Source organism: Agelaius tricolor, unplaced genomic scaffold (assembly GCF_023055355.1).
Source record: "Agelaius tricolor isolate 1412-34295 unplaced genomic scaffold, bAgeTri1.0.p SCAF_18, whole genome shotgun sequence".
Classification (NCBI taxonomy): domain Eukaryota; kingdom Metazoa; phylum Chordata; class Aves; order Passeriformes; family Icteridae; genus Agelaius; species Agelaius tricolor.
This window is the reverse complement of record NW_027269278.1, coordinates 14,330,857-14,350,755: the sequence shown is the minus strand read 5'-3', so window position 1 is coordinate 14,350,755 and position 19,899 is coordinate 14,330,857. Positions and strand designations below refer to the sequence as shown.

Genomic DNA, 19,899 nt, shown 5'->3' with positions numbered 1-19,899 from the left:
ATTTCAAAGACAGACATTAAAATTGTGCACAGGTAAAACAGCCCATGAGCTACCTCGGTTTTGACATGAGAAAATGAGGAATGCTGCTGACACATGTTTCGTTGAAATGTGCTTTCTGAATGATTTGGGATTAAAAGGAGCAAATCTTCAGAAAATTTTTCTCTTTTTTAAAAGAGTTTTCAAAAGTATTTAAATTCACATTACATCGAATCATATTTTTTTTCTCTTCTTTTTCCTCCCCAATTTTAATTGAAAACTTTTTGCTCAGGAGTTTTGCCATGCTGTTTTCAAAGCTCTCCTGAACAATTAAAGGGCACTTTTCAACCAGTTTTTGGGAGGGCAGGGGAGGAGGGCTGCTCCTGGCAGGCAGAGAAGCCAGACCCTCCGGGGTGGAAGGGGACGAGCAAACAGAAGCCACGACACTGCAGGTTAGTTCCTGTCCTGCTGAAGAGACAGCCCAGCCTGGCTGCTCCTCAGAGACACCAGAGAAACCAGATTTCCACCCAAGCCAGTCCCACAGGTGGAAGGCCACTGCCTGCTGAAAGCCTGGCTGCCACCCACCACTACAGCCAGGTATAGCTCAGACAGGCTGTGCTCACAAGGGTTGCAAACCTTATTCCAAGGATATCCAAACCTAACAACATTCTCCTGGCAATCACTGAGCGTGATGCAAAGCTACAAACACAAGTGGGGCCTCTCACGTGCCTGCTGTGACTGAAACAATGTCTGTGGATTCATCTGATGGAGCAGCAAACTGCCCGTGAGCCCAGGCCACTCCTGAGCTCTCCACTCCTGCTCTTCTCCCACAATATCCAGAATCATAGAATCATTAAGGTTGCAAAAGATCATCAAGATCATCAAGTCCAGCCTTTGACTGATCTGTCAACTAAACCAGAGCACTGAGTGCCACATCCAGTTGTTAGTGCCTCATTCAGTCTTTTCCAGTTCATCAATTTCCAGAGCATCTCAGCCTCTGATTCAACCCTTATGGCTGCCATCCTTCTTCATGAGCCCTGCGCTAGAGGAGACACCCTGGCTACTGCAGAGATCCAGTGCTGTGTTCATGCTCTGGAGGATTTTGTCCTTGGGGTGCAAAGTGTGGATTAAAATCTCCCCAGAGCAGGGACACGGCTCACACTCACACAGCTCGCACGCACCCGGCGCTGCCCCAGCCCATGCCACCCTTCCTTCCTCCTGCCTCCTGCCAGCCCCTCCCAGCCCTGCCTGCTCCCAGGGGATGGTTACACAGGGCTTGGGAGCTGGCAGCACCCCAGGGCCATCTGAGGACATCTCCCCATGCAGGGACAGGGAGGGACACGCGGGCACACAGAGCTGGCACGCCGGACTCACACCCCACAGGGACGCACACACGGGCACAGGCCTGGCACACCTGCAGGGCTGCAGCCCCCACGGCCCTCAGGACACACACAGAAGCCAAGAGACATTATGGCAGGCACTCACTTGGATTTGTTCTCCTCATAGTGAGCACTGGTCTTAATGTATCTGGCCAGTTCTATCTGCATATCGCCGAATAAAGGAACCACCTGCAGCTGCTGGAAAAGAAAACAAAAGATGGTTGAAACATGGCAGAGAGAGAGAAAGAGAGAGAGCCTGGCCCCAGCACAACACAAGGGACTCCAAAAAGGCATGCTGCACCTCTGAAGCTTTGCAAAGTGCAAACCTGGACCCAGGGTCATTTCACACCTAGGAAATGACTGAGAATGCTCACAAGGCTTTCTGTGGGAGGAAATCACTCCCTGTGAGTGCCCTGGGCTCACTGCCACCAGGCTGGTTATGGCCAGAATGGTTCAGTGCTGTAACCAGGCAGAGGAAAGGATCTTTTTACAACAAAAAGAGAGAAGTGTGGTCCTGAGCAGGCCTGATTGTCTCCCAGCCTAATCCTCCAAGAGAACAGAGGGATGAAAAGGCAGCATGTTGCTATTCTGGACACCCAGGAAGGTGTCAGCTTTCCCCAGGGACTCAGCACTGTGCTTGCTTGTGATGTGTCTTAAAACTTCTCCATGAAGAGAAAGACACAGGCAATGTAACATGGCTCTGCTTGCCCTTCACGTCTCAGAAGGTTTGGGATGGGAAATAAATTCCAAGATTCTGAAGATAAGTCAAGCTCAGACAGGTCCCTCCTTCAATAAACTTCCACCTGCCAACAAAATCCAACCAAGGGCTACTGACAGCTCATCAATAAAATATGAAGCTTCAACTTCGCCCAGCTACAAAAAGCTTTGCCCTAAATTCAGGGAAGATGGGGGAAAATTCCCTGTCCTATTATCACACACTTCGTTTCTCAGGCTGAGCTGTGCACAGGATGTGTAATGCTGTCATTAGGGATTCCCACTGGCACTTCCATAAAAGGTTTAAATGAAGGGGTAGTTTATTATCACTACTCAAATTCTTGGGCAATCCACTAGAAATTTAATCAGAAGGCAATAAGCAGATGTAGTGAAGGAGTAGTTGGTCTTTCCTTATTGAGATCTGATAGTTTGGAGTGGTACTTTTCTGGTTAGGTGAGACCACAGTAGATGGTGGAGAAGTGCAAATGGAAACCAAGCTGGAAAGGAGAAAGTTACTCCATGCAATGGAAGGTTTTTTACCTCATTCTCTGATGGTCCACAGCACTTTGCAATGAACAGCAAACCTGTCTGAATGCACCAAGATACCCAAACTCTACAGATTACACTGAAGGCTTGATTTAGAGATTTAGCTGAATTAGCAAAGCTGAATCAGGAAAAACCCAGAAGACTCTAAAGGATGATGTGATAAATCACCTTTGCAGAGCAGTCTCCCCAGTGATGGGAGGTTTTTTAACCATCATCGCCCTGTCCATAAGGTTATGGAGTCTCTGGCCCCCTGCTCTTGGGGCTGTCCCCAGGAAATGGTGCAAACTGGGGTAAACAGGTCCCCACCAGCTCAGGGGAGGATGCACCCCAACCTTCCATCAAACCTGGGCTCACCTATGCCCTCCCCTGCACCCACCCAGCACATCACCCACAAACTGCACCTCGGGGCAGTAAGCAGGGAGACATCCTCTGTCCAACACCACCACCAATCTCTTCATCCAAGCTCCTCACCCCACCTCTGGGGGAGTACCAGGGAGAACCCACTGAGCTGGAAGAGTGAGGGGAAGGAGCCCTCTGTGCCTTTCCACAAATCATCACCACCTCATTTTCCCTCATCTGGAGCAAGTCTTGGTAACAGAAACTGATCTTTCCATCTCAGGGGAAAGATTAATAAAGGACTCAGGAAGGACTCAGGAAGGACTCAGGAAGGACTCAGGAAGGACTCCATCTGCTCCATCTGGGAAATTCTTCTGCTGTCCTCCTGCTCTTTGCCACCAACACATTTGTCTTTTGCTAGATCCTACCATGCCTCCTACAGCTGACCTGCTCCAAACCCAAAATGCCTCCCAGTCCCAGCCTGTGCCCAGAAGCAGGGGAAAGGAGGCACCACCTTCCCTGAGGTGCTGTGTGGGCTCTCAGCCCTCCTCTCCACCAAAAGGGTTATCCCAAACCTTTCCTGTGCTGAGTGGTGCCAGGGCAGTGCAGCCTGGCCTCCAGCTGCGGATCAGACCATGGCCAGATGTGCTCCAGCAGAGAGAGGTTGTGTGGCTGCTTCCCACCCTGCCCCTGGGAACACCCAGGAGGTTTCATGGGCCTTTCCCCAAAATCCACAGCTCAGACCAGACAAAAACAGCTCATCAAACCAGAGTGACCCTTTGAAGATCTCACTGGACACCTCCAACTGCCAGTTGACACAAACTCCCCCAAAAGCTTTTCCTGTGCCACAGGGAGCACAGTTTATACATGAAATAAAACTGCCAGCTGTGTCCTCTGTCCCTCAGCCCAGCAGCTTGCAGAAGGACAGAGAAGCAGAACCATCACCAGCCAGGTTTGCTGGTGGCCTGAAACCATGGAGACTGCAAACCTGCCTCAGGGATGTGCAAAGAGACAGCAGCCATGTCAGCAGCTGGGCACATCCTCCCCTCACCCATGGAACAGCCTCTCCATCCTCTGGCCCCTGCAGGGAGGGAGCAGCCAGAGCTGCAGCTCCCACTGCAGAGCCAGCCCAGCTCTGCAGCCACAGCCCTGCAGCCCTGAGGGGCAGCACTGCTCCCCTCACCCTGCTGCAATTCCACTCCTCAGCCTTTGGCCTAGATGGCTTCCAGCCCTTGGGGGTTTTGGACCTGTAAACGATTCCTGTGGTTTGTTTTTTGCTAGCAGCAGTGGTACAGGCTGTTAATCCACTGGTCTGCAATAAACACCAGCCTCACACAGACAGCTCACTGACCTTGAAGAATTTGTCTATTTTGCTAAGGTTGATTCTCTTCTTGGCATCCAACTTGTAAATGTTGCTGACATTCCCATCCATGAGATACAGGCCAAACCCCATCACCTGGAGAAGATGGAAAGGCAAGGTTTCATCAGCATGAAGTCAGCAGCACAAGTCAAAGACAGTTCTCCATCACTCAGCATGAGAAAAGACCATTTCAGGTTCCTGCTACCACCTGATCCTCATGAGGAAATGTGGAAAATGTGCCTGTATCTGCCAGGAGGCACATGGCAGGCAGAGGACACACAATGGATTGCTTCTGCTGTCTGTGCAAAAACACAGGATGCTTCCCAAATAACCATTTGTTCCTCCTCTTCCCACATAACAGCAACACAAAAGCTTTCTCCACCAAAGGCAAAAATTTACTCCTGGAGAAGAATTTAAAATATTTTCCTGGTTTGGTTTCCCCCCTCCCTTATTAATTTAGTACAAATCATTACAGAGTCAAACTCCCCACACATCAGAGAACCTGAGCTGACTCACACCCTTGCAATGAAGTTTTTATGGTAATAGTGACTGCAATCATTGCCAATAACTGACTGACAGCAAGGACAAATACACCAAATAAAGAGATATTTTGGCATGTTTATCTTGAGGATTCTTTACAGCCAGAAAAACAAACCTGGGAGCATCTGCCTTCTGCAGGGAATGGGCATCAAGAAGAAAATTCTGTGTTAAAACTTGGTGGTGATTTTACAATGTCCTCTGCAGTTACTCAGGTCAAGCCCATGATCCTGCACTTCCATGCACAACAGAAAAACCCCTTCCAGCCTTGGAGGATGTATGGCACCCACCAGTGCTCTCACCCACCATGTGCTGGGCACTGTCTCTGCAGGAAAGGGATGCATGTCAGCCCAAAGGAGCAAAAAATCAAGAAATTGAAGAGAGATGTTGTCATAGGAGTGAATTTCATTTTACTAAAGCAACAGTGAACCTATGCAAGCCCCACAAGCATGGCCCAACCTCACCTTTAAGAGCATGTGCTTCTCACTGGGGGTGAGATACATCTTGTTTTCATAGTAATCCACACAGATGTTGACAATATCAGCCAGCAACTCCTCATAGCCAGGGATAACCTCCAGTTGTTGGTGCAGACACTGAAACACAACAGAAGCCACGTTATCCACATGGGCAGAGGAACAGCAGAAACCAGGCAGGAAACATTTTAAGGATTAAGAGTGGAACAATAAGAGGTTCCTTCAAACCTCATTTATGCTGTTTACCAGCAGAAGGCTGAGCTCAGGGTACTACCTGGAAAAAACAACCTTCCTCTGCAGGACATCTCCTCTTCAGAGTGATCACAACACCCAAACATCAGACAATGAGATGCAAAGGAGGGTGACTGAGCAAAGTGTCTGACTCCTGTCTCTGGGATATTTTAATTAGTTAGCAGAACCAATGGAGCCTGTGAAGTGTGGAGAGCCATGGGGGCCGAGCTGCAGAATGCAGCTGCAGGGGATGGGGTTCCAGCAGAACCTTCACCTCCCAGGGCTCTTCTTACATCTTTTAGACCTTGATCTTTGTCTTAACACAGAGACCTTCAAAGCCACTCAGGATGACACATGAGGAGACATTGCTAGAATTACACAGCCTGACCAAAAGACCACGAGAGCCAGTGTTACAGACCCAAGAGCTGCTGCCACAGCCTGGTCTGAGGTGCTGTCAGCCTCAGCAAGGTCACTGCTCCTCTCTACCCATGGAAGGTTCAGTGGCTCAGAGAAGAGGGACCTGCCTGAGTGATGCGGTTGTGGTTTGCCAGGAACATGGAGAGGTTCTGGGACTCCTGGATGGACTGGGGGTCTGCCATCTTCCTCAGGAACTGGGCAGCTCTGGAAGGGACAAATCCAACATCACCAAGGGTCACTCAGCCAGTGTGAGACTGTCACCACCCACCCTCTCTGTCTGACCTGCAGCAACACTGCAGCCTCAGACCCCCCTGCATCACAGCTCTGTTCACCAAGAGGGAATTGAAACACAACAGGGCTCAGAGATTTGGCTAAATTCACAAAGAGAGCTGGGACAGCACAGAAACCCCATCTCCAGCCCTGATGTCCTCCTGCCCTCACTGCTGGTCAGACCCGGCACAGTCCTGTCCCCATTCCCGCCACTTTGTCCCCTCTCACCTTTTGTAAGCAGAATGATCATTTTTCACGCTGCACTTCATGTTCTTCAGCTCATCCAGGACAGCAAACATGTTGATGAACTTGCCCAGAGTGAGGAGATAGGCCTCAGACACAAAGTCCTTCCTCCTCTCAGCGTGGCACAGGCGCTTCACCTCGCTGCAGAAGCGCTCGATGGCCTTGCGCTGCAGGGCAGGGGCACAGGGTCATGCACCGCCAGGGGAACCCCCTCCACCCCACCAGCTCCTTTAAATAAAGCTTTTTTTGGCAGGGGATGGAGGGTCTGAGGTTCCTCTCTGCTGTTCCCATGCAATGAAGCATTGTTACAAATCACTGCTGACAAACACGCTCAGTGAGGGGAGAAAGGGGCTCGAGCTCTCCAGCCCCAAGTGTGGGGTGTTCTGCAAAATCAGGCTGCATTTCTTAGGTGGGACATAAAGGCCTTACAGGATATAAAACCTAAAAATTATTGTGAAACTCAGCTGCAGCTGGTTATAATGCAGGTGGTGATGGGGAGCCCACAGCAGCTGTGACTGTCACATGGCAATGGACAATCAGCTTTTCACATCAGCCAACATCCCAAAAACAGGAGCCTGTGACACCCTGAGCTCCAAACAGGGGGGACTCTGGTTCTCCATGAACTTGAAGGGCTGAGGTGTGCTGTTTCCCAACCTGTATAGAATATTTTAGGGCTGAGCAAGGGACACACAGATTTCCCTTCAACAGGTTGCAGGTTTCTGCTCAGGTGGCTGCAAGGGAGAGACCTACTGGGGGCTGTCAGGCAAGGATAGCACAGCCCTGCTTGGGATGTTAACACCAAAGTAAATATACTATTTTTACCTCTCTCCTTGATCACTTACCTGAAAATACATGAACTTCATAAGCTTGGTGACTTCTGGCTCCAGGACTTCCACTGTTTTCTCATAAATCTCCACTCGGTTTGGCTGTTCATTACATTTCACCTGCATTGCAAAGAAAACCATCTGTGTCAGCATCAGCTTCTAAGCCAGCTGTGGGTCACTGTGGCACCACCTTCTCCTTGCTTCACCTGGAGTTCTGTCCCCACCCAAAGACAGAGGGAACTGAGAAGGAGCTGGTTCTCAATACAACAGGTGAAAGCAAAAGGGGATATTTCAGATCTGAAATTCTCTCTGTGCATTCTAAAAAGGCACAATCCTGATTCTGGGGGATAAAAGTCTCCTGATTTGTCTGGCATGGAACACAAGCATGGAGTCTGGACCTATTGTAGCATGAACTTATCTGAGATTTGTGTTGCAAGACACACAAGGCACCAGGTTACAGCTCTGCAGAGCCTCCCTGGGATTATTCTGGTTCTGTTGAGGATCCATTAAAAATCACTGGGCTTGTCTGTGGCTGACAGCAATGAACTGAGTCACTGTCACTGGCTCCTGGGAAGCTAAATTTAAGGACTTACTCAGTTGTCATCCATCTCACTTCCAAAACAGTTACTTGGAGTCATTACCAAATGCACAGGGAAAAGAGCAGCTGCCCAGAGCACCCTGCAGCCCTGCTCTGGTTTAGTTTGCAGCTGTTGCTCCCAGGAGGCTCTGATGGGGCTGAGAGCTCTGCTGCACGTTTAGGAACCCAGCACCTGATGCTCAGGGCATGGGGGGACACATCAGCCAGCCTGGCAAGGGGGAAAGGTGCCAAAGGAGCCTTGCCCTCCCTGCAGTGGGCAATCCAATGTCCCTGCCCTGCTGTTCCACAGAATCCCAGAATATTCTGAGCTGGAAGGGACTCACAGGGACCACCAAAGCCCAGCTCCTGGCCTTGCCCAGGACAGCCCTGAGCATCCCACCGTGCATCAATGGCCATGAGGGTGCAGTGGGGGTGGGAGGAGTGGTGCACACTCAGGTGCAGGCCCTGTTCTTCACCTCTGGAGCCACAGACTCTGATGCAGCAGGGAGCTGCACCTGACCAAGCAGGGAGATTGGGGGGCTGAGCACAGGATCCCTCTGCCCACATCCATGTGCCCCAAGGCAAAGCACAGGGGTCACTGCAAGGTCAAACCTGGTCAAGGTGTAACTGAACCCTCTGCCATGGCATCCTCTGCCCCTCCATCACACACAGCACTGACAGCAGCCCTGAGGGCAGCACAGGGGGAAGGGGCAGGGACCAACAAGCTGCTCAGAGAGGCACAAATGTCACAGGGAGGACACTACACCAGATGATTTGTAGTGCTGTCTTGCCATCAGCTTAGCCACAGCCTTCTGCTGGAGTAGCCAGGGGAGGCAACAGCAGCACAGCAGCAAATATAAAATACCAATCAACAGCAGGAATCTCCTCATGGCTGGGTCTCAGCATCCTCTGCTTTAGTTTGCTTTGCTTTTCCTGTTCTTCTGTCTCAATTCCAAAGTAACCCACACCCAAGACAAAAGCCAAGAGGTGCTCTGGGAGCACCCCTGCCTGGGAAGGGCTGGGCTACCTGAGGGATGGCTCGGGAGCAGCTCCTCCACGTGTAGAGCATCACGGCGTACTCGTGGCCTTCCTCCAGCATCTCATTCTGAAAGACAGAGGGGTGCAGGTGGGACAGGGCAGGCACTGGGGGCTCAGCAGCCTGGGGACACAGCTGGGGGACTCACCATGCTGGAGTGCACTGTGGCCTGCTCGATGTACCTGGCAATGCCTGTCACAAAGGCGTTCCTGTCTTCAAAGTTTGTGTCAAAATTAGCCTGTGGGCAAAACAGAGAGATGGGCATCAAACACAGCTGCTTGTTTGCTCACCTGGTACAGCCTAACATGGGATGTGCTGGCAAAAAGCAGAATTAGTAGGGCTCTTGGGGCATGGGAGGAGCTTGTGAACTATTTGAGATGCTGCACCTTAGGTCTGAAGGAGTTTCATACATACACACACCCTGAGATGCTTTGGAATCACACATGGTTGTCCTGCAGGGAATATGTGTGGAAATGTGGCAGTCAAGACTGACATTTACAATCCTTGTAGAATTAAGCCCAACTTTACTGCAGCCACAGCAGAGAGAAAAGCTAGAGCAATTATTCTAGGGATTTTAGCTTGGTAACTCAAAGACAGATGCAGCCTTATTAATTTCTGTTTGTGCCCTGGCTGCTAGGGGAAGACCACATCCTGTCAGCAGGAAGGCCAAGGGATAAACACAGAGAAAGGGCAGGGAATGAGCTGTCTGGAAAACATAAATATGAAAGTCTAACCCTCATCCAGGTGCTATTATCAGTGCTACTGTTGCTCTTGCAAGCACAAACAGTTGTTGGGACAAACATTTGCTCTGTGATACAGTTTTGGGCTGGGACAGGGGAGCAAGAAACTTCAGAGGCAGGTTGGGGATGGAACATCAGCTCCCCTGGCTCTCTGGAGTGCCCTTCACATGCTCTGTGCTTGGTGATTCCCCTGCCAAGGCTGGCTGATGGTACCTGCTGCAGGGCAGGGCACACAGAGGCCCCAGGCACCCAGAGCTGCTCCTTGTGATGGCAGCAGCACTGCAGCAATCACACCCACCTCAGTAACTGATTTCCTGAGTAGGAAAGCTGGGAGCATGGACCTGTGGCCACAGGGCCACTCTTCTTAGTGCCTCCAGGACATCACATGTGACCAATGTGACAACAAAAGCTGAGATTGCATGAGCATTTCTGGCTAGCAGGGGGAAGGGCTACACACAAACTGAGTATGATGAGGAAACAGGCTTGGCCAACATCTCCAGATTCAGCTTAGAGGTTTTTAGGCCCAGCTGTGTGCACACACTCATGGCCCTGAAAGGAGGCTGTGCCATAAGGCTGAACCCTGAGCCCCTCATGAGACACAAACCAGCAAAGGCTAAAAATTTATTGAAAGAAGAGATAAGCAAACAATTACATCAAGATTTTTCAGGGAGAGCTGAAATTTGAACATCCCTGAATGACCTTCGGGTCTGATAACCCATAGAGACACCAAAGCTGTGGAATGAGCCCGGGGTCTGCGCTGCTGTAATTCCAGAGCCCTGCACACAAGGCACAGCAAGCCCAGTGCTGGTGTATTTATGCACTGCCAGGGCTGAGCCAGCAGCTCAGGAGTGGCAGGATGGAGAAAGGAACCCCCTATTATATTTAGCCCTGGGTGTGTGCCACAGGGCAGGGTGTGGTGGCCAAGCAGCAGAGGCATCCCACTGTGGGAGCCGTGCCCTGGGCCCCGGCCAGGCCTTGCTTGGTGAGTGCAGCTGCAGCTAAAGCTGAGCTGTTCAGAGCACAGAAGTGGTTCTAGCAGCTGCCCTCCCTTGCATGCCAGCAGCTCCAGCTGTGCTGGAGGCACAGGCCAGCCAAAGTCAGGCAGGACTTTGAGCCTGCCCCGCTCAGTTCGATGCACGCACGATCGTGGAAAGGAAGCACAGAAATATGTGCACAAATAAACATTGCTGAGAACTTTCTGCTGTTATCACAAATCTTATCTCCTGCTTCCCACCCATTCATGCACTCTGGTCCTCATTTTCACTTGGCCTTAAAAGTGCCTTTCACCAAACTCTGGTGCTTTCTCTTTAAAGTCCTTGGGAACAGATTTGTGGCTAGATCTGCTCTGAGTGTTTCCCTCAACACGCTGAACCCCGGATGTTTCCAGCTGGTTCTCACAGTGCTGTGTGGCCCCGTGCTTTGCATGAGCCACTGGAACAACCCTCCCTCCCTCCCCTGAGCCTCAGGGGTACCTGGTACATGATGGAGGAGGGAGGGGGCTCGATGCATGGCTGCTGGTCCGGCAGGGGCAGCTCCTCCAGCAAGTCCACGTTGGACAAGGCATCCTCGAGCGTGACGTGAGTCGTCATGGCTGCAGATGTTCAGCTCCCCTGCTACATCCAAAGCAAAAGAGAGGGTGATAGGCAGACAAGAAAACCAGCCAGCAGGCAGGACACTGAGTGGGACAGGACAAAACCAGAGCACGGCTTGCTGGCATTGCAGGGGACAAAATCCCAATTTGTTTTCCCTTCTCTTGTGCATTTTGCCACATCTCTGTGTCATCTCTCTCCTGCGATTCAACAGCAGAGCAGGAATGCAGAATGAAAGAAAAGCAACTACCCACCCAGGCACTTCTCTGTTAACTCTATGCAAAACTCTCTCAGGCAGCACAGCTGGGTGCTGCAGTGCAGCTTCAGCAGCCCCGGGTGAAAGCGTGTGCCCCAAAATGCAAAGCGGTGCTATCAAGAATATCTCCTGAAGCAGCTTGATTAGAGAAGTACGACGGATGCTGACACTCACATGCTTTCCTCACACACATGAGCAGCCCTGGAAACTGTAAACAACCAACTGCACTAAACCCCAGGGGTGAACTGGAAAGGCTTGAGTGCTGTGCAGGCAGAGCCGTGGCACTGCAAGCAGCAAAAAAAGAAGTTGCTGTTAAATTTCCCTACTTTTACCACTGACATGGCATCCCCTGCCCAGTCCCAGCCTGCCCTGGAGCTGCCAAGAGCTCCAGTTGCAAAAATGAAAATAAATACACAAAATAAAATCAAAGGGAAACATTTCTGAAAGTTCCCTGGTGCTTAGCCCAGGCAGGCACCCAGTGGGAAGCACAGAACAAACCTGTGTGTCCCTGGCTCCCCTGGCACTCACCTTGGCTGTGAATGCCCAGGCACGGGGGGATGGGGCTGTCACCCAGGCTGAGCCCTTGTGTAATCACAGCCACAGGGCTTCCCCAGTTAATGCCTAATCCTGTGCAGTAGCTGTGGCTGACCTAGAGCCTGTGTCTCCCAGAAAAACACCCTGCTACACTTAGACATTTGGAGAGAGAGAGAATTTAAATATTGACACCTGATTCCATCAGAAAATCACACCCCCTCCAGTGCTTCTTGCCCCACTCAAAGCCTGTCTAGTTTGAAATGTGAGCCTTTGAGTTTCATTGCTCTGATCTGCAGGACAGTAGAGCTCCCTAAATCAAAGTTCCCAACGAGATACTCACACATTTCAATATAACACCCTGCAAGCCAGCTAAGCTCTTTGCCTGCCTCATTACAGAGCATGTTTTCAAATCCTTTAATCATCTCTTTGGCTTTTCTCTAAGCTTTTGCAACTTTTTTTTTGCCAGACAGGGTAGCAGGCAGGACACAAGGCTCTGGCAGTGTCTGCACAAGCACCAAATACAGCAGAACCACAGCAGCTCCTTTGGTCACCAGCGCTTCCAAGAAAAGAAGTTTGCTTTTTATTTCTAGCCCTGGGAAGGATAATGGCTTTGGGACATCCATGGACAGGCACCCAGCAAGGGCCACAGCTAAGGGGGAGGCACAGGGTGCACTCCTGGGGTGGCTTCATGGTGGGTCATAAGAGGGAGGGAGTCTGCAGCTGTGCCTCATCATCGTGGGCTGCAGGAATACCTGTGAGCCTGGCAAAACTCATTCCTGCTCCACAGATGCCTCCCCAAGGCACCAGGCAGCTGAGAAACAGGTTTGGTTGTACCTGCAGCTGAAGCAGCATTAAATGAGTGCCTGGAAAATACCCAAAATCTCAAGCAGCTTTTCCCCCCTCCACACTCAAATTTCTGTTTCCTTCTTCACCCCTGTCTGGTAAAATGGTTTCCTGTTACAAAGTGTAGCAACTGTCAAAGCCAGACATTAGATTTCTGCAGCTTCCTCCCTGCCTGCCTGGGGCTCCCTGGGCTGCTCTGCCTGGGGGGAGCTCAGCCTGCCCAGCCCCAGATGGACACAGATGGACACAGAACTGCCCACCACGCTCCCCCACATCCTCCAGCACCTCAGGATCACCACTGGCATCCCAGAACAACACTCCTGGCTACTCACTCCTGCTTCATTGCACACTTCAGGCTTGAGAAGGCAAAACTTTCCTTTTCATAGGCTTTGTGGCTGTTTATTTGGGCTCATTCCCCATTTTTCTCTAAGTCCAGTTCTAAGGCCATTTGTGCATGGTGTTGTCTGTTTGCTGTAACAAAGCAAAGGCATTCCCACAACAACCCTGTAACACCCAAAGAGCTCAGCAACTCAAGGGACAAAATTATTGCTGCTGTTTGTGCCACCCCAGGAGAAAGAGGACCAAATCCAGCATCAGGGTCCTGCTGTGCCAGGCAGTGCCCACACCTGGGAGGCTGAGCCAGCCCCTACCCTAAAAACGTTGCACTCAAACAGGCAGAGAGGAAGGGTGCAGAAACACATGGACAGAAAAGAATGCATCAAGACATTGCAAGTGAGGGGTGCAATGAGCCACCAGCCCACGCCATGCTTTGCCATGGCTGAGCAGTGCAAGGACCCAGATGCAGCTGGAAAAGCTACAGACTTCGAGGGTTTAATACATGAGTTTTTATGGGGACTTCCAGCTTCCAATCCACCCTTTCTTAAGACCAACCAAGAACCCAACAGCAGCTACAGGGAACAGTGTGGTCAGCCAGGACTTCCCCTGGTGTCCCTAGCACTCACAGACAGAGTGTGTGACAGAGGGGCCACTGCTCCAGGGCCAGCTGGGTCATTCAGCACCCCAGATCACCCAGAGAGGATGGCAGTGAAGCCTGTGTCCCCCTGACCTGTGCTGCCTCCCTCACCCTCCTGAGAGAAGGTTCTAACCCAGACATCTGGGGCTGTCCTGTACATCCAGCTCCATCCCTCTGCCCAGAGACAAGGGGGGCAGCTGGAGGTCATCTGGCAGCAGCTGCAGCTCAGGGAGTTCAGGAATCCTTGGGGACACTCATCAGAAACCCTTAAGTGCCATCCACCACCTGGGCTTTGGGGTGGCTGTGATGGGAAGAGGATACTCAGCCCATGGTGACAGTGCTTGGGCACACAGGCCATGGGGCTGGGCTCCACCTGAGCAGCACAGCAGGGCCCAGGAACGGGGCTTTTCTCTGTCCTAGCCCAGGCACAGTGGGGTGAGGCTTTCCTGAAGCACATCCTGCCTCTCTGGCCTCACAGGCTGCCAGGAGCCACCTCCAGATCCCAGCTCTGGTCAGAGAAACCAAAGTTCCTCCTGTCCTACGTGTTTTGACAAAACTGAAGGCGAGCCTGGCAGAAACCAACCCCACCCCAGTGAAACCTGAGGCAGGGATGCTGCACTGGGCTGTTTATCCCTCCTGCTCGTGAGCAGTGGTGCTAATGGGTGCAGTGCTGCCCACTCTTTCTGCTCATTTGCTGCAGAAACTTCCCCATCCCCTTCCCACAGCTCAGCTGCAAACCCTCTGGCCATCTCACACACCTCCCAAAGCCAAATGATCTCCCAGAGGACCTGGGGGAGCTGCAGGGAGCCAGCCAGGCAGGGATGGGAAGGAGGAGTTGCTGACACAGGGCTCTTGTGGCAGAGCCTGGGGACCAGGTTCACAGGCAGCACAGGAAGGCTCTGAGGAGAGAGGATGGACAGCCCAGATGTCTGAACTTGCAGGGCATGTCCTGCCTTCCCCACCAAAATTCTTGCCCAGAAGTATTGGTGCAGTATCACCCTCTTTGCAGGGAGAAGCACAAAGGTGACTTTACTGTTCAAGCAGCTTGGGGAAATAAAGACTTTTAAAAGCAGGGCCACAATGAATATGTTGTATGCACACGTGCTCAGCTCCCAGGCTGCACAGCTCAGGGCTCTGGGGAAGTGGCATGGGCTGTTCAGGATTTTCAGCTTGTCTGCTCCTCACACTGGTGCTGTAGTAGGCACCAAGAGCAGGAAAGGAGGCAAGAAAAAATGGGAATTGCCCAGACAGAGTCCAAGCCCTGTGAGCCTGGGGTGAGCAGTAAAAGACTTTTGCTGGGGAGGTGGCAATGTAGAGAAGGAGGACAAACCTGGTCACCCTCTGATTGTCTGAGAATCCAGCTCTGGGCTCCCAGCCCCCCTGGATAACCTGGGAAAGTCACTGAATTTTGTTTTACCCCTGTGAAAATGCTTCTCTCTCTTTCTCCAAATACAGCACCAAACCAATGGGCAGGCCCTCTCCTGGCCCAACAAATACCCAGCAGAACCCAGTGTCAGTTTCATAAAAGCCAAGTTTCTGGTACCCACTGCCTGACAGCAACAGGAGGATAAAGGATCCTGGCCACAAACGTATATTTAGTAAAAAATAACTTCACAGTGTAAAACTTTAGTTTGAATCCTGCCTAAAATGCACAGGACTTGTAATTGCAACCACCACCACAGTCAGGAGGTTCTTTGCAGAGTGAGTGAGGCTGGCAGAGCTGGGCCTCTGCTCTACACAGACACAAATGTTAATAACCATAAAATTACCTTCCCATCAAAAAAAGGAAGCCAAACTGCACGACCCCTGAAGCTGGTTTTCTCTATTTTCACTCTATGTTTTCAGATATCCCATTAGGGCTGAGTTCCAAGCATTTGCACCATCCTTGTCTCTCAGCAACACAATTATCCTGGAATTTATTTCTTTTAGAATAACTAAATAGTATTTTTTTTTTCTGGTGCCAAAGAAAGCAGGTCAAGGAAGGAGACAGGTATATGAAACTACATTTCCAATAGAGTTGAGAAATTTAGAGCAAGTTTATAAACAACCCATTGCTGACAGTTAAAGCACTTCTTGGGAAACCAAATCACACAGGCCACCATTGTTAATAGTTGACCAATTATTGATCCTCCAAAACCAGTCTTCCCATTTCTCATGCAAAGATGATCACTGTTTGTTAACAAAATTGAATACAGTGAAAATGAATTCAGCATATTCTGCTTTACTCCTGGTCAGAAAATGGAAGATTTTCCCCTATTCCTTAGGCTTCATTAATAGCTCATTAATCAACTGTACAGAGAAAAGGAAAAAAGAATTTTCCTATATGCAGGGAATTAGCACAGAATTATATGGCTGTGACACCAAAACACTGGGCTAGTTCCCCATCTCTGTGACTAACCCCAGACTACCAACACCATGCAAAACACGAGGGTGATTTTTCTCTCGGTATCTCAGGGCAGGAGGGTGCAGGAGCTTCGGGGATTCAGCCTAATTCTCTGAGACCTTTGTGATCCAAAGCCCCCAGGCGGGAACCCCCCGTGGGAAGCGGCAGATGGCAAAGGGGGCCACGCTCTGCTGCTGGCAGCGTCCCCTGACAGCACAAACCCTGCACCCTGCCCCCTTCCCCAACAGCAGGGAGCGTTCACTGTGTGCTGCTGCTTCTCCTTCTCCTCCTCGTTCCTTCCCGGTCCTTCCAACCCACGGAAATTTCCTGCGGAATCCATCCCCTCGCTCCCTCCCCCCGGGGCCGCTGGGATGCGGCTGGCACGGGGCATTTCCAGCGGCATCGGGGGCAAAGTTGAGCACAAAGGAGGAGCTCTGCCGGCCCCGGGCACCGGCACCGGCACCGGCACCGGCACCGGCACCGGCACCGGCACCGGCACCGGCACCGGCACCGGCACCGGCACCGGCGGGGCGGGAGCGGTTCCGCCGCCCGCGACCCGGGCACAGCCCGAACCTGCGGCCGCCGCTCCAGCCCTTCATCCCCAGCGCAGCCTCTGACGCCGGCGCTGCCTCCATCCCCCTCATCCTCCTGGAACACCATATTTCCACGCCACGGGTGCTCCGGAGCCGGCCGGGGCCGCCCTTCTATCATCAGCATCCTCTCCGCGCCCCGTTCTCCAGCACCGCCGCCACCCCGGCTGGGGCCTGCAGCTCCCGCGGGCCCGGGGCTCGGCTCCTTCGCCAGTGCTGGGGATGCGGGGCGGGGGGAGGACAAGGCGGATTTGCGCTATTTTTTCCCCGGCGCCGTGCGGCGGCTGCGGGCAGGCTGAGCGCCGCAGGTAGCTCGGGGCATTGTGGGATACATCCCGTACATCCCGCACATCCCGGCCCGCACATCCCGTACATCCCGCACATCCCGGCCCGCACATCCCGGCCCGCACATCCCGCACATCCCGCACCTGCCCCGCTCCGCCCGCCCGGGGCTCCGCGGAGATGGGGCTCGGCGGCGGGCACAGCCCCGGGGAGGGAGGGAGGGAAGGAAGGAAGGAGGGAAGGAGGGGATGGAGCCGCGCAGCCCCCGCGCAGCCCCGCGCCCACCCCCGCCCGCTCACCTGCGCTCCGCGGGTGCGCTGCCCGGCGCCGCGGGATGCTCGGCGGGGGATGCTGCGCGCCGCCCGCACAAAGAGCAGGAAATGGCTGCAGCAAGTGCACTTCCGCGGCTCTGGCTCCGCCGGCCCCTCCGCGCGGCGCGGCGGCGGGGGGAGCCCCGGCCCCGCCGCGGGAAGGGGCTGGAGCGGCGCGGGCGGCTCCTCCCCCAGCGGCGCGGGGGATGCGCGGCGGGGCCGCGGCTCTGCCCCCGCTCGGGGCCGCGGGGCTCCGGGCTGGCGGCAGCGCGGCGCCGGCGGCTCCCGGCGGGGAGGGGAAGGCCGGCAGCACCCCCGGGGCACGGAGCGGAGAGGGCAGGGGGCGGCTGCAGCGGCCTCTCGGGAGCTTGGTGGGTTTGGGTCCCTGAGACAGCAGGACACGGCTGGGATTCTCCATCTCGTTGCTGCTGCTGCTGCTGGGCTCGCTGGGTGCGGGTGTTCAGCCCCTGTGCCCCTCGGAGGACCATTGATAGGCGTCACCTACCATCTTAACAAACGCCCTGGTGGCAAAATACATACACATGTAGAAAACATACAGAGCCTCGGATGATTGAGCATGTTGGGGATCAAAACCTGAAGGCAGCGCCTTTGCTCAGAGCTCCAATCCTCTACTAGTCAGCACCGCATCTGAAAGGTCCTCCTTGTGGCATTTTTGACACCTGGCTTTTTTTCAGGGACAAGTTTTCAGTCGTGCTTTTACTCCTGTTTAAAGCTCTAATGCAGCTCTTCAGATGTAGTGTGAAATCCAAACTCACAGCTTTCAGAGGGACACTCCCTTATGGTGACTGATACAAACCCTGTATGGAGCTGTCTTGCTTGTTGAAAGACACTGCTGGATACCCAAGGATTGAGTCCAGATAAAGGTCCAGGGGTATTTCTGTGGTGGCCCTGGCAATGTCCCTTTCCTGAGCATGAGCTGTGCCAGAATCAGATTGCTACCTGGCCTTTCTTGGATTTGAGAGACCCCTCCAATTCCTCAGAGGCTACTGCTGCTGTTTTCCATGAAAGTGTGGGGCTGAGCTTGCTTCCTGTGGGTGTCTCTTGGCTTTGTGGGGAAGCCTGGACATCAGTTTACACTGGAGATCTGCTGCTGTAATTTGAGGGGGTGCCACGGGCTGAAGGCACTACAAACTACATCTTAGGAACTCGCTTTGTTTTAAAGGACAGGACCACGCCTGAAAAAATGTATCAATAAATCTCTGTGCATAGAACCTTTCTCTGAATAGCATTTCTTCTTTGGGGTTTGAACTAGGTGACCTTTAAAGGTCGCTTCCAACCCAAACTGTTCTATGATTCTGTGATATCTACAACTCTATCTCACCCTTGACTAGAACACATTGCAACCATCATTCCTCTTTTTACTATTTAGTACTTGTCAGAAAAATCAGTAAGTGAGCGTTGTTACTGCAGACACAAAAGACTTAACAGCAAATATCACTCTGAGGCCGTGGGTGAAGGTTAGTTCAAGAAATCTGGCAGAAAAGGCTGCTGTGGACCTTCTTAGTACAGTTTAATCTGGTCCCGTTATCAGCCAGGCTCAGTGTGATGGGAATTCCATGAATGTGATGATGCTATTTTAATTTTCTGCTCCATGTTGTCTTAGCTGGTGGAAGGATAGAATGAGCTTTGCTGCATTTGTGCTGCAGATCTCCCAGCAGGCTGGGGACAATGACAGCGAGGGGCAGCCCCAGGCAGCAACAGCAGCAGTGTGTGCATCAGTGTGTGGAGAGGAGACAGAGCACGGGGCTGGGGTGAGCTGAACACACCTGAATTTGTGGTGGCTGCCAAGTGAGCTTCAGCAGAGCCATTCACCTGAATCCTGCTGTGCTGACAGGCGTTCAGAGAGGGACAACACCAACCACATAAAAACATGTTCATTAAAAAATACTTCAGGTAATTCTGGATTTTTTTTTCAGGCCTGATTTTAAGGTAATTGTGAACTGGAACAACACCCACATCCCCAGGGGGACTGACCCATGCTCAGAAAAAAGCTTTTCATGGCTAATGCTGCCACGTTGCAGTCCCTGGTCCCCACTGAGAAGCATCAGCTGCTCTTTCTAGATGAGGTTCCTGCTTGACTGCCTCTGCTAGCAGGGGCTCCAGCCTGGCTGTGCCTGTGCCTGGCCATCTCAGCAGCAGCTTGGGGACACGCTGGGACACAGCTCTGGGCCTGGCTCCAGCCAAGTGTGCAGAGCCCTGCACCCACCCGGGATAAGCAGCAGGGAAAAGGAGGGACAGGCACAACCTCCCACCCTGGTGAGACACAGCCAGGCACAGGGGCAGCAGCCTAAACGTTCAGCATGTGTGAAATGCTTTCTAGGGAGGCAGGGAAGGGGTGTTGAGAGAAAGGTGACTCACTTTGCAGTGGGAGACTGATATTCTCACCTCTGCTTTGTGGGGAACGGATCTGGTCAAGCCACATGAAGGGCACCCAGCTAAACTTGCCTTAGACACTGCT

The 19,899-nt window shown here is 52.5% G+C and overlaps 1 protein-coding gene across 4 annotated transcripts in view; it reads right to left on the bottom strand.

The window, feature by feature from the left end:
• CYFIP2 (cytoplasmic FMR1 interacting protein 2) overlaps positions 1-17,621 on the bottom strand; it is a 50,006-nt gene extending 32,385 nt beyond the window's left edge. Inside the window, exons 1-10 of one of the 4 annotated variants that reach the window (XM_071443447.1) lie at positions 17,409-17,621; positions 11,132-11,272; positions 9,068-9,157; positions 8,911-8,988; positions 7,325-7,426; positions 6,468-6,649; positions 6,077-6,173; positions 5,313-5,441; positions 4,303-4,407; positions 1,462-1,553 (exon numbers count right to left, since the gene is read on the bottom strand). In XM_071443447.1, the coding sequence (XP_071299548.1) occupies positions 1,462-1,553; positions 4,303-4,407; positions 5,313-5,441; positions 6,077-6,173; positions 6,468-6,649; positions 7,325-7,426; positions 8,911-8,988; positions 9,068-9,157; positions 11,132-11,248 (992 nt within the window). In that variant the 5' untranslated portion in view covers positions 11,249-11,272; positions 17,409-17,621. The remainder of the gene's footprint in view (positions 1-1,461; positions 1,554-4,302; positions 4,408-5,312; positions 5,442-6,076; positions 6,174-6,467; positions 6,650-7,324; positions 7,427-8,910; positions 8,989-9,067; positions 9,158-11,131; positions 11,273-17,408) is intronic. The other 3 variants (XM_071443446.1, XM_071443444.1, XM_071443445.1) reach the window with 3 other exon arrangements.
• Between the last annotated feature and the right edge of the window lie 2,278 nt (positions 17,622-19,899).